Source organism: Stylophora pistillata, chromosome 5 (assembly GCF_964205215.1).
Source record: "Stylophora pistillata chromosome 5, jaStyPist1.2, whole genome shotgun sequence".
Classification (NCBI taxonomy): domain Eukaryota; kingdom Metazoa; phylum Cnidaria; class Anthozoa; order Scleractinia; family Pocilloporidae; genus Stylophora; species Stylophora pistillata.
The window spans coordinates 6083050-6095748 of NC_142523.1; the positions used below are offsets into that span (position 1 = coordinate 6083050).

A 12699-nucleotide genomic window follows, 5' to 3' on the forward strand; every position below is an offset into this window, starting at 1 on the left:
GGAGTGTCGCCTGCAGACTTTGGACGTCTCGATAACTTTGCAATTTCGTGTAATGGAATTTTTGTTAAATTCATTGGGAATTTCACTGGCTCTCGAAACTCTGAGCGATAATTTCTCATGGATTTAAGATTATCAGCATCAGCTGTTGATGGTTAATTGCAGCTAAAGCTTACAGGAAGCCATGAAATGGCTTCCTGTAAGCTTTAGCTGCAAATTTGTTTACTGTGTTCTTCAGCAAATCTCTGTTTTTCTTTTTAATAGTGTTTGTGAATGACTATCAGAGTTCGCCATTTAACAATAGCGCGATTCCAAAACAAAAACAAACTACTGCAAAGGATCGCGGATGAAAATGGGCCTCTAAGTCATGCTGGGCCATTTTTCAAAACATATTCAAAGCATCAATCAGACCGTAATTAGTAGTCTGATACAGATTCTTCATCCTCTTTTATTTCTTTGCATGTAAATTACAATTTTTTCTTTACCAAACCTCGGCAGTTTCTAGACACCACACCAAACGACATGTTTTAAAAAGCCGGACCTGGCCAAACACAGCTCTAGAGAGAGAACATAAATATAACCTTCAGGGTTGTTAACTGAGCGCGCCTGGGAATGAGAATAGTTATGCAACTCTTATTTTCCCACTCAGGAGCGTAGCGTGGTCATTTTTTCAAGTCCGCACAAGTACATATGATCTACAAACCTAAGTAGACTGAGCGAAAAATACTGCGTTTTTTATTTCTTGTTTGAAATAGTTGTGTGAATAGAAGCAAAGAACAAAGCGTCTTGCCCTTATTTTGAGCAAACTTGGCGCAAACACAACATTGTTTTCAAATTTTTCAGGTCACTTCAAGTACGCACGTGCGTATATTCGTAGAGGACGCTACGCGCCTGCCATCTCATTCATATGTTTGCAGTGGTGGTCTTTAAAAGTTTAATTGCACTGTGAAATTGATTTCATAAGCTTGTTCATGATCCAGAACGTACCATGCCTCTCTTCTTCTTGATCGTCTGGTGGATGAGACGCATGAAGAAAATATGCCACAACACTGTATATATGGAACGTTGAAGAAAAAAACAATGCAGATTCCTTTTGGGAGGGGATCGGTAGTGGAAGAGGGAAACAAACAATGCAGATTCGTTTCGGGAGGGGGATCGGTAGTGGAAGAGGGGAAAAAGGGGACACAGGGCAACTTTGGGGGGTCGGAGGGAAGTGGAGAAATATAGAAATACACAAGGTTGTATCACCAGATCTTCGGTTCGAATTAAAAACCTTGCAGTTTTTCTGGGTATTATTCAAGTCTATTTCCTCTCCAAGGAGTAGTAATTTCTGAGATCTTTTTGAACCAGGATAACCCTAAGACAGGGAAGTTTTGATCAAACACGGAGGGTAACGGAACAAAATCCACGGAGTATTTTTTTTGTATTTTTTTTTTATCTGATAGTCGTCTACCTTGTTCCTCCCCCTTCGAGAGAAACTGTTCTCGAATGTCGCCACTCCTATACGCATTCCTCAAAATTTACAAAGAAATGTCGGATTTTTAACAAGACTATTTACACTGACGTAAATCGATGTCAAATATCTTTTAGAAATAAAACTGGCTGTACACACTTGTGAGTAGAAATGGCGGTCATTTCTCGCAGGAGTACGAAGAATAAAAGAATGAGGTTTGGTTGCAGTCCGCTAAAACTTAGACAAAAGCATGATTATTTTTTAATAAAAAATTTATTTTCATAACGTACATAAATAAGTTCAGGAAAAAAGGGCAAGCTCAGTTATAGATCCTCACCCAGCGCGCATAATCAGCCGAGTTGGCGCCTTTCGATCAGTAGACTTAAAGTTCTAAAAAAAGTTAAAAGGTTCCAAATATTTTGGCACTCTATGAAGGTTTTGAAGATACAATTTTGAATAGTGTTAAAATCCGAAGAAAAAAGTAAAGCCTGCATTTCTGCTCTTCTTTTTCTTTATCCTACCGATATTTAGCTAACATAGGATGAGACCGTTTTGGCGCGCTTCAAGTTAGTTGAAGAAGAGGAAAAACTCACCACTCTCATCCATTTTCTTAGTTTGTATTTTGACGTAGATGTTAAAATTGTCTCGAAATAACGTTAGCGACGATCAAATAATTTCTTAATGTCATGATTGTGTTTTTTCTTTGGAGTTGAGACATTTTGCGCGCGCGCGCGCGCAATCGTAGGGGTTTTCGCGTTTTTTTTCTTGACATGATTAGAGGCACAACATGATTCCTAATACTCTTCATTATCACACAGTTACCAGACATGCATGAATGTTTTATAATGAAAATGATTGCCTTGACTTGTTTTTCAATTTTGTTGTGAGTCGAGACGTTTTGCGCGCGCTCAAAAATCGATCCAAGGAAAACAAATCGATTGGCCACCACCATTTCGATGGTGTACATTTTCGAAGTAGATCTAACTTACCTTCAAATGACGGCTAAGAACAAATTATTTTATTGTAATTTTTTTTCAGTTGTTGCTGGGATTTGATTTGAATTGTTATCATTTACAGGTAGAAAACTATTCCCGAGGTGTCTTAAGCCAGCCTTCGTAAAATTTCCAAAAAATTAAATATTGTAATGGTCCCTGAGTGAGCAACAAGCCAAAAACAAAACAGCAGCAGCATCAACTAATATGTAACTTTTCTAAATTCTACAGCATTCGGTAGTTTCACACAGAATCATGGTGGGGGGGGGGGGGGAATTGAAAGCAATTTTGGCCTGAAGAGCGCCGGGGAATTTAAACGAGCGAATCTTCAAAAATGTAAATGCTTAGGAATTGCCCGGGGAGAGGAGGGGGGATTTTGAAGTTTAGAATTGATCGACGCATAGTTCCTAAAAGTGTGTTATACTCTTCATACATCACATTGTTACTACACATGCATCATGAATGGTTTGGGATAAAAATGATTGCCTTTTGATTCCACTGATTTTGATTTTCCGTTTTTAAGATGAAACAAGAAGCTTTCCGAAGCAAACGGGAAGGGATATCTCAGGTAAATCAGTCCGTTGATGGGAATTGAACCCAGTCTAGTCAATTGAGTATTTTAAGTAGAGCGAAACCTGGCAAGTGGGAAAAATTCCTATCAAGGGTAATTGTGTTCCAAAAGATAAACGAAGGGACCGTTCATTATTTTGTGCCTAAGAGGGGATTAGAAGATTTTGGTTGTGTCACGATAAAATTCCCCCCGCCTCCGTTCTTTTTTTACTCTTATGATCCTTTCTTATTGGCAGTTGATTGGAAGTCAATTTTCTATAGCCCCCCTCTTTAAACTCTGTTGGCGAAGGCGGATCACTCCTCTGGTTCACCTGAAAACCATGTGATCCCCCAAAATCCTTCATTAACGTACTTGTGATTTCAAATCAACCCACGCTGCGTCTGATTTCGCATCAAATTGAACCCCACTCTCTTTCATTATTTATTCACTATTTATTCTCCTACCTATGTATGATTTTTCAGAGTTAAATGAAATTCCAATGGACGGATCTGTTTGGAAACGCGGTGAACGTAAGTTGTACAGACTCTACCTAGCTTTAATTTGTTAGTCTTGATTTTCTACAATCGGCGATTTGTCTATAAAACTTACCTCACCAATGAGGTGAAAAGCTAAAACCAGTCATGAATTGTTCACTTCCGTTTTCCTGCGCCTCAGGAAGTTTGCTCGTATGTTTTGAAAACTATCTTCGGCTCCTTAATCTGATGGCTGCTGTAGCTGCTACGGTTCAATCGATCAATCGATGAATCTCGTCATTGATCAATCAATATCAGTTAGTCAGCTTGTCAGTCAGCCAATCAATCATTCATTCAGTGAGTCAGCGAGTCAGTCAGTCAGCGGTCAGTCATTCAGTAAATCAATATAATTAACAAGCACATTACGAAGACTTTTATCTCCATATCAGTTATTTGATTCTGTGTTCCTATTTCAGCCAGCATTTGCCCTAACTGCAAGGCGCTAGGTCCTGGATGCTATTGTACCTACAGGCATGACTATTGCCTTGCTTGGGGTTGTTGTACCAGCGGACGATGCAATGATGACAACTGTATTTCCAAGTGAAATATATAAGGTAAAGAGAGCTTTCCCTTAAACTGAAGTTTGAACAAAGTGACATGTATCCCGTGAACTCCCAAGATCTAATCAGTAACTCTCCTGACTGTCTGCCATACAATTCTTATGATGTTAGTTTGATCTCATTAGTTATTCTCATTACTGTCTGCCATACAATTCTTATGATGTTAGTTTGGAGAATTTGTTATTGGATCAACTCATCATCCTTAATTGATATTTTCCTCTATTCTCATTACTTGTCTGCTTGATATAGTATTGATGTTGTAAGGAGAAATTCTGTCTTGGTCTCTGATCGGAGTGTATGGGATACAAGCCTAAATATATATATAAAACACCACAAACCGTAGAACCATTAGCCAATCAGCTGTTAATCTCAAATTAGTCGCGCCGCAGGAACACGTACTAAAATTGGATTTAAAAACGTTTTTACTAGAATAGGGGTATGTTTGAGGGATAAGTTCTCTCACTTCATATATTCTTCGCTGTCTATAATTGTTACCGTTCTTTGCTCTGCAATGCTCATTTCCTTTGTTTTCTCCATCAGGTGCAATTTACGTGGACAGTTTCAGCCTGATTTTAAGTTGCTTTTCAGAGGGAGTCGCCAAGCACTTAGCACCAACGTGATTGTAGTCGAATTTTTTGGTTTTCATTTCTTGTTTTTCGTTAGTTTGTTTGATGGCTGTAGATCGAGAGATTTTCAACGAAGAAGAACATTAAAAGTGTGTTATTTCAATCAAGATGGCTGTGGGAATTTTCTTTCTCAATTTTTTTTTATCGCCACCACGTTGTAAGTTTCTCGAAGTACCTTTAATAGTAGACCGATAACGACCTGCCAAACTGCATGTTCGGCATTTAATCAGACAAGCAATAAGCAAACTATCCAGCAAAGTCATGAGAGGTGCGGGGGAAGGGGGGGGGAGGTCACACACTAGAGTGTCATTTGGGGTATGAATACCTGTATATCATAAATTACGTACAAAATGAGACAACAAATAATAACTTTCGAATTCTCTTCGATAAGGAGAGCTCAAGCGAACCCTAAGAACTCCTCCCCTTAGCGAGGCCGGTGCCTTTCATCCGTGTCACTGCGGGGAATTCTAATTAGTTGACAAGCTGTATGAGAATTGATTTGGTTACCTAGAAAGTGTTACGCTTCAGTCACCTTTTCTTGTAGTCTAGACTACGCTACCTTTAACCATCAGAGCCCCACGAAAGCTCGGGTTTTCGAAACCTTAAAGTGCAGGGTGCCACTGGAATTTGAAATGCTTGTCTATCCGGATTAGTTCCGAAAAACTTCAAAAAAGCGAACGCCATTTCGTTTCCAGGCAATACTATTGTGCTTGAAGTTCTGCCAATAACGATTGTATCCTCCTCCCATAACGATATTAGACTTTGCATTATCTTTTTCCCCCTCAGTGAACTATTTTATTTTTTCATTGCTACTTCACCATGAATTGATTCATTCCGATGATATTTTGTGAAAGACATGGCTTGCCAAGATCACTTTTCCTTCTTTGAAATCAGCTAACCCATAGTCCACCTTGAGACCAATTTTTTGTATCCAGGCAACAACTTCCATAAGAAAACTTTCAGTAGAGTGGCGTGATATGTGGTATGATATGTTCTTTGAACGTGATAGCAAATCACCAATAGATTTTTACAACAAAAGGCTGGTAAGGGTATTGGCATATGTATTTTTGAAAAATAACACCTTGGGGCAAGATTTTTTTTTTTTTTTTATCGTCGGTTTTCACGCCTCTGCACATTCATTCTGAAATGCCTTTATCGCCCGCTCTAGCTTTCCTTTAGTTAGTATTGAATTTTATCTAAAAATTAATTTTTTTTTGGTAGCAATAAGAAGTGTTAGTTGACGGAGTTATGTTGGTTATTTCAAAGGAAGGTTGAAGATCAGTGATCAAATGATCAAATCTCATGAGCCTCGTTCCGTGAAATTTATCCCGAAGGGAGAGAGAGCATATTTCATTATTTTTCCTCAGCTGTGCCATTTGATCTCTAGACCTTGAACCCCCGCAATTGCGATTTTATTAAAAATTTGTTTTGGCTGCGAAAAAAGGGAATCTACTATTCGCGTCGAGTTGTTTGTAAACAAAGAAACCACTGCTATACTTGAGCGCTCAACCAATGAATTTCAAATGAGCCGTGTCGATTTGTCAGCGGACGACAAATATGGCGGACCAAGAAGATGATGATTCAGACTTTGAGCGGCAAGGAAGTACAGAACGGGAAAGTTTGAGTACTGAAAGTAGTTACGACGAAAGTCCTTTGAGTCCAAGGAGTGAAGATTCTGATTGGGGTTTTGGTGCGAATGAAAACTCAGTATTTACAAATGGATTCGACCCGGAAAAACAACGCAGTGAATTAATCAAGAAATTAAGCTTCGATTGTCGACTGTCTTTTGTTTGAAATTTACGACCAGTATCACAGTAGAGACTTAGTGGATAGTGACAATGTTACTGAGTGTTCTACAACATCGGGGAGTTTCTACGGTGGTTCTTTCGACCTCGAAGAACGCGGTGAACGGTGGACGAAAAGCGAACTCTCTGCGAAAGGTTAGAGGCAGGACCTTCTAATATTATTTCCACCATCGTGCTCTCGTAAAATTATCAGCAAAAGGGCAAAGTTTGAATGCAGTTTGACTATTCGAAATTATTTTCCACTCTTACTTTGCGGTCTAATATTAAAAATAAGAAGTCAGAGGAGAATTTTTAGTTGCAAAATGAGGACAGAAATTTATCCTTTTTTATTGATTTCCATTGGCGAATTTCGGACATTATCTTGTGTTCGATACTGTTTAGAACTAGTTTACATTTTAGGATGATACGTAGAAAGCCAAGATCCATATCAAATATTTCTATTTGAGTTTAAGAATTGAAATTTTTTCTAAATAGTTAGCATTTGTACAGGTGATCGTTTTTAATACGTTGTTTATGTTTCTGTTAAATTTTTTTTTCTGCTCACAGACACAGACGAGCTTCGAATCATGGCTAAGGAGATACGAACACGGATATCCATGCTTTCGACAAAATTAGTCAAGCAACTTAAACGGAGGGATAAACACGCTTACAAAGTTCAAAGAAACTTCGATGTTTTAACTGCTATTCTTCAAGCGGTTTCGTTGAAAAGACGTAAGTATTTGACCCACGCAACGCCTCAGAATTTTCTTAATCGATTTATGATCATTAATTCTTTGTTTGCAGCAGTTTAATATTGGAAAATATTTAGCCAGCCAAGGTTAAACTAGTCAAAGAAACCACGAAATTTTCAAGCACTAGCCCTGTTTGTGGTATAGTTTGTGATTTTTCCCGATTTTTTCTGAGCAGATATCAAACGTAGTATTCTCTGTAATCTTTACGACCGCTTAATTTTCATGACAAAGGTCGCTGTTTCCTTTAATAGTCCAAGCTAGGATTATGCGCCAGTTTGTATTACAATCGCGTTCACTGGAGGTAAATTTATCTCTTCAAAGATTTTAAAATTGATTTTAACACCTGAACACAGCGTGATGTTCTGGAAACAGCTATGAAGATTGTACAATGTGTGTAGAGCTATGTTAAAAATAACCTATAAATTTAAACCTTGTGAAATCTATTGTAATGTAAATTGTCTGACACGTCGTGTTTTTGGCCTGAAGATGCAAAGTTATTCATTGATCAATCATTATCTCTTTAAATTATAGGCGAGAGGCCTCGAAATTTTTACAGGTTTTGTATTTGTATTGTTAGATGGAAGTATAGATTTAGACACTGGCATTGTTCCTGGTGATTCTATCTGAATAGAACAAAGAGTTCCTACTAACTGTAAGCTTTGAGATCACTATAAATAATCCAATTATCCATTGAGCCCTTAGTAACCAAGAAATTGTACAATTTCAAATTGGCACCAATTTAAACATTCTTCACCAAAAAGAGACAAATTAGTGTTATATGCAAATTTTGCTAAATTGTCAAGATTTGCACCTGTTTTCAAGGGCTACACTTTGAAAATTATTAAATTGCAATCAAGTTATTGGAATAACATTGACAAGCTTAGTTATCAAGTTTGCCAGAAGCTTTTAGGACACAGACATTTTAGACAGGCATGTCATTTTCAGCACATTCATTTGATTTTTGCTACACAGCTGGTTCTTCTTAAAATAAAATTATGCACTGAGCAGACCAGATACACAATATTCAAGGAATTAGGAAATATGTTGTAGTAGAATGTCTCTTGTGATATTGCATTTGTCCTGAGGCTCTGTCCTGTTCTTTGGAAAATCCAACCACAGTTGTCATGTTACAGCTGTATTGAGTTCAGTGAAATTTCATTAGTTGTAAAATGATATTGGCAAGTCTTGCATTTGCCCAGAGAAAATTTGATCAGCTCTTTGAAAATGCAATTTTCTCCTTGAATTATACTTGGGTAAATCAAAATGTAGAAGTGGTCCAAAAAATTGGTGTTCTTGATTGTCAGTAATCAAGCTTGATGTGGAATTGTAAAAAAATCATTTTGTTCAGCAGCTTGAATAAGAAAATCACTATTTTTTTTAGCTTCTAAAGGGACTTCTCACAATGCAGGTTCTTACGTATGATGCACGATCCTCGCAGTAGATAGCGCTATTTATGCAATAGCAAAAATCAGACCTGAAAAAAATCAGGCCTGTACGGGACTCAAACCACTGACCTCTGCAATACTAGTGCAGCGCTCTACCAATTGAGCTAACAAGCCAACTGGGAGCAGGCTGTTAAGTTGGTTCGTAATAAACCCGTGAAAGTGATAAATGAGATAGAATAAATATGTGAAGTTCATATATTTTGAACTGTGGTATTAGATATGTATGATGCACGATCCTCGCAGTAGATAGCGCTATTTTTTTTTTTTTTTTTTTTTTTTTTCAGGTCTGATTTTTGCTATTGCATAAATAGGGCTATCTACTGCGAGGATCGTGCATCATATGCATCTAATACCGCAGTTCAAAATATATGAACTTCATATATTTATTCTATCTCAGTGCAGGTTCTTATTGAAATACTGAATTACTCCTGTGTCATCTTAAATTGCATTTCGTAATTTTAATTTTTTTTGCATTAGTTAATGATGGCACTTGTCATGTTTTGACAATTTTTAATTGGTAACTTGCGACATTGTCTGGTGAAATCAGAGGTAGCAAAGTGACAAGTTGAATAATTATTATATCATGTATAAAGGCTCATTAAATAATTATAAAATCACAGCAAAGCTGATGTAGGTATGACTTTTTTAAGCAATTTGAACTTTTAGTGACAAAACCTTATTTTGGCAAGTCATACATTTAATTTGCATTGCTCTGTGATCAGTAGAAATATTAAATGTATGCTAAAGGATATTGTTTATAAAGTATTTGTGATGGCATAGAAGCGTTTGATTGTAACATGTTCTACATGTCTCATTCTATTTCTAGCTTGTCATCTGCACATTATGATGAGTTAGTATTAACAGAGAAAGTGAATTTCTGTGAACAGTTCGATCAAAACATGGAGACTTCTTTAATCCTTTCTTTACCTGACTATTACAGTACATGATGTATTACACATGTATTGTATAAAATAGAGGGCATACCTGTAACCATTATCAAATTATAGTTATGCTATATTACTTCCTAGCACATTCTGGTGTTTTTGTTCTTATTGATATTAGGTGATATCAAATACACTGTGCATTTGTGGTAATGTTGTATTTGACTCAGTGTGTGAATTCTCACTCATTGCAAAGTGCCATCTAATTTTTGAGAGTAGGATTCATTTCTTCAAATAAAATGTGTAGGTTTAGGGGATTACTACAGAGATTTTTTGAAACTCAATATCAAATGTAACCAGTTTCTAACTTTGACAAGTGTCAAAGATGCCATGTTGCAAATTGTCTACAATTTTGAGGATGAGCAATTTTTTGTGTTTTGTGAGACAAATTTTCACCTAAAAAAAATGGAAATTTCATTTACTTTAGGCTCCAATCTTTGTAATGTGTGGTTGAGCCATCGAATGTTAACATGGAATGGAAAAAAAATTAATGTCTAATGTTATGCAGGTCTACATAATTAAAGCTTAAAATGATCAAAAAGTGGATTACTACTTGTCTCTTTTTAGGTGTGGATACAAAAATCAGATTTTCCTTCATCCCTCAGTCTGGAAAGAAGGCATTTAAACACATTAGTAATGACTACTTTTTGTGACAGTTTTCTTTAGTGGTTTTCTTGTATAAACAGGGATAATTTTTTCTTGACAGTGGCTTGCTGCATTCAAAGCAATTGCCAGACTTAAAGAAGGTGTGCCCTCACAGTGAAGAAGAAGGGTAAGTTGATCTTTGGTATCAAGTTCTCTCCATGGTAAATTAATCATGTTCTTACTTGAAATTTGTGCCACAATAATCAAAAGATTTTTTTCAATGCATTTGGATCAATTTTGGTAGAGTAGATATGTTAAAATTGTTTCAATCCTTCTTTCTCTTTCAAAAGAAGGGCAATAAACTTTCTGCCAGTGTCGACTTTAAGCAATGAAAAGTGTGCATTGTGTAATGTCAAAAGTGTTGGTGTTAATATTTACATGTAGTTCTACATGTCAAAGACGAAATTGCTCATCTTTTCCCTTGCTTTGGACTGAAGGAATATTTAGTCTCATACAAATTTAGATGCCATCGAACTTCCTAAATGTGCTATTCTCAAGTTATGCCATTTTTTTTCAGTGACTCATCAAAGTGTTTTGTTCATTTTCTGGTTTATCATGATCAAATCCTTAGTCTAGATTTTGTTGTGATATTTCTTTCCTCTTCTCTCATCCATGAGTATTATGGTGCATGAGTGTTACAGTTAGGAAATATGTTTTGGTGGTGATTGTGATGTAATCCATATAAAGAGAATAACATCTTTTGTAATAAATAAAAATTTATTGTCAGTTGTGGCTGTGTCTTGCTGAGAGTAAAATCAAAGACTTGGACTGGGAGAAGACAGCTAAGTTTTGCTTCAATGAGAGGAGTAATCCAGATGATGATGAGCTAGGATCACAAATTGTAAAGGTAAGAGTTTAAATAACAGAGGAACATGTCTTAAAAAATTCAACAACCTTTGAGCCAATAAGGTGGGAGTGTTGTAGTTTGTTGTGTGATCTACTTCACCTAAAATAATTTATTCAAACCCTGCAAGTGACATTGACCCTGACATTGACCTTGACATTGACCAATCATTCTGACCAATCAGAATGTCTGGTTTGTTTCTTTCTGTGCACTGAATTGACCCTCTTCTGCACTGAATTAACTATCTTCTGCACTGAATTAACTGAAAACTGCATTCATCTTAACCAATCAGAACTGAGAAATGTTTTCATGTATATTATTAAGATTTAAACAGTATTAGCGCCGTGTGCCCAAAAGTCAGCAGAACAGAAAGATCAATCATTCATTCAGTGAGTCAGCGGTCAGTCATTCAGTATATCAATATAATTAACAAACACATTACGAAGACTTTTATCTCCATATCAATTATTTGTTTCTGTGTTCCTATTTCAGCCAGCATTTGCCCTCACTGCGAGTCGCTGGGTCCTGGATGCTATTGTAGCTACAGGCATGACTATTGCCTTTCTTGGGGTTGTGGTACCAGCGGACCATGCGAGGATGACAACTGTATTTCCAAGTGAAATATATAAGGTAAAGAGCACTTTCACTTAAACTGAAGTTTGAACAAAGTGACATGTATCCCATGAACTCCCAAGATCTAATCAGTAATTTTCCTTACTTTCTGCCATACAATTCTTATGATGTTAGTTTGATCTCATTAGTTATTCTCCTTACTGTCTGCCATACAATTCTTATGATGTTAGTTTGGAGAATTTGTTGTTGGATCAACTCAAGATCCTTAATTGATTTTTTCCTTTATTCTCATTACTTGTCTGCTTGATATAGTTTTGATGTTGTAAGGAGAAATTCTGTCTTGGTCACTGATGGGAGTGTATGGGATACAAGGCTAAGTATACAGAACACCACAAACCCCAAACGGCAGGTTTCCAAACATCACACAGTATATTTCACCGTAGAAGCGTTAGCCAATCAGCTGTTGTTGTCAAATTAGTCGCGCCGCAGGAACGAGCACTAAAGTTGGATTTAAAAACGTTTTTATTGGAAGAGGGGTATGTTTGAGGGATAAGTTCTTTCACCTCATATTCTGATATGAAGTTCATATATTTTGAACTGCGGTTATAGATGCGTATGATGCACGTATTGGTAGAGCGCTGCACTAGTATCGCAGAGGACAGTGGTTCGAATCCCGTACAGGCCTGATTTTTTTCAGGTCTGATTTTCGCTATTGCATAAATAGCGCTCTCTACTGCGAGGATCGTGTATCATACGTACTTCATATTCTCTTCGCTATCTATAATTGTTACCGTTGTTTGCTCTGCAATGCTCATTTCCTTTGTTTTCTCCATCAGGCGCAATTTACCTTGACAGTTTCAGCCTGATTTTTGGTTGGTTTTTAGAGTGAATCGCAGTTAGCCCCAACGTAGTTGTTTTCATTTCTTGTTTTTCATTGGGTTGTTTGATGACTGTAGATTTAGAGCTTTTTAATGAAGGAGATCATTAAAAGTTATTTTAATTGA

The 12699-nt window shown here is 36.9% G+C and overlaps 1 protein-coding gene and 1 long non-coding RNA gene across 4 annotated transcripts; both read left to right on the forward strand.

The window, feature by feature from the left end:
- The first annotated feature begins 2789 nt into the window (after positions 1-2789).
- On the forward strand, positions 2790-4818 carry LOC148730000 (uncharacterized). 2 transcript variants are annotated; one of them, XR_016001034.1, is made up of 4 exons: positions 2790-3010; positions 3475-3522; positions 3942-4079; positions 4626-4818. It is a non-coding gene; the product is annotated as an uncharacterized LOC148730000 (long non-coding RNA). The 2 variants fall into 2 exon arrangements; XR_016001033.1 differs by lacking the exon at positions 2790-3010 and having other exon boundaries at positions 3068-3522.
- A 1146-nt stretch (positions 4819-5964) lies between these two features.
- Positions 5965-12699, forward strand: LOC148730001 (TBC1 domain family member 30-like). 2 transcript variants are annotated; one of them, XR_016001031.1, is made up of 6 exons: positions 5971-6651; positions 7063-7227; positions 10201-10262; positions 10340-10405; positions 11006-11125; positions 11615-12699. XR_016001031.1 is itself a non-coding variant. In XM_088759657.1 (5 exons), exons 2-4 carry the CDS (start codon positions 7083-7085, stop codon positions 10394-10396), a joined length of 264 nt encoding a protein of 87 aa, XP_088615783.1. In that variant the 5' UTR covers positions 5965-6651; positions 7063-7082; the 3' UTR covers positions 10397-10405; positions 11615-12699. The 2 variants fall into 2 exon arrangements, 1 of the variants encoding a protein (XP_088615783.1); XM_088759657.1 differs by lacking the exon at positions 11006-11125 and having other exon boundaries at positions 5965-6651.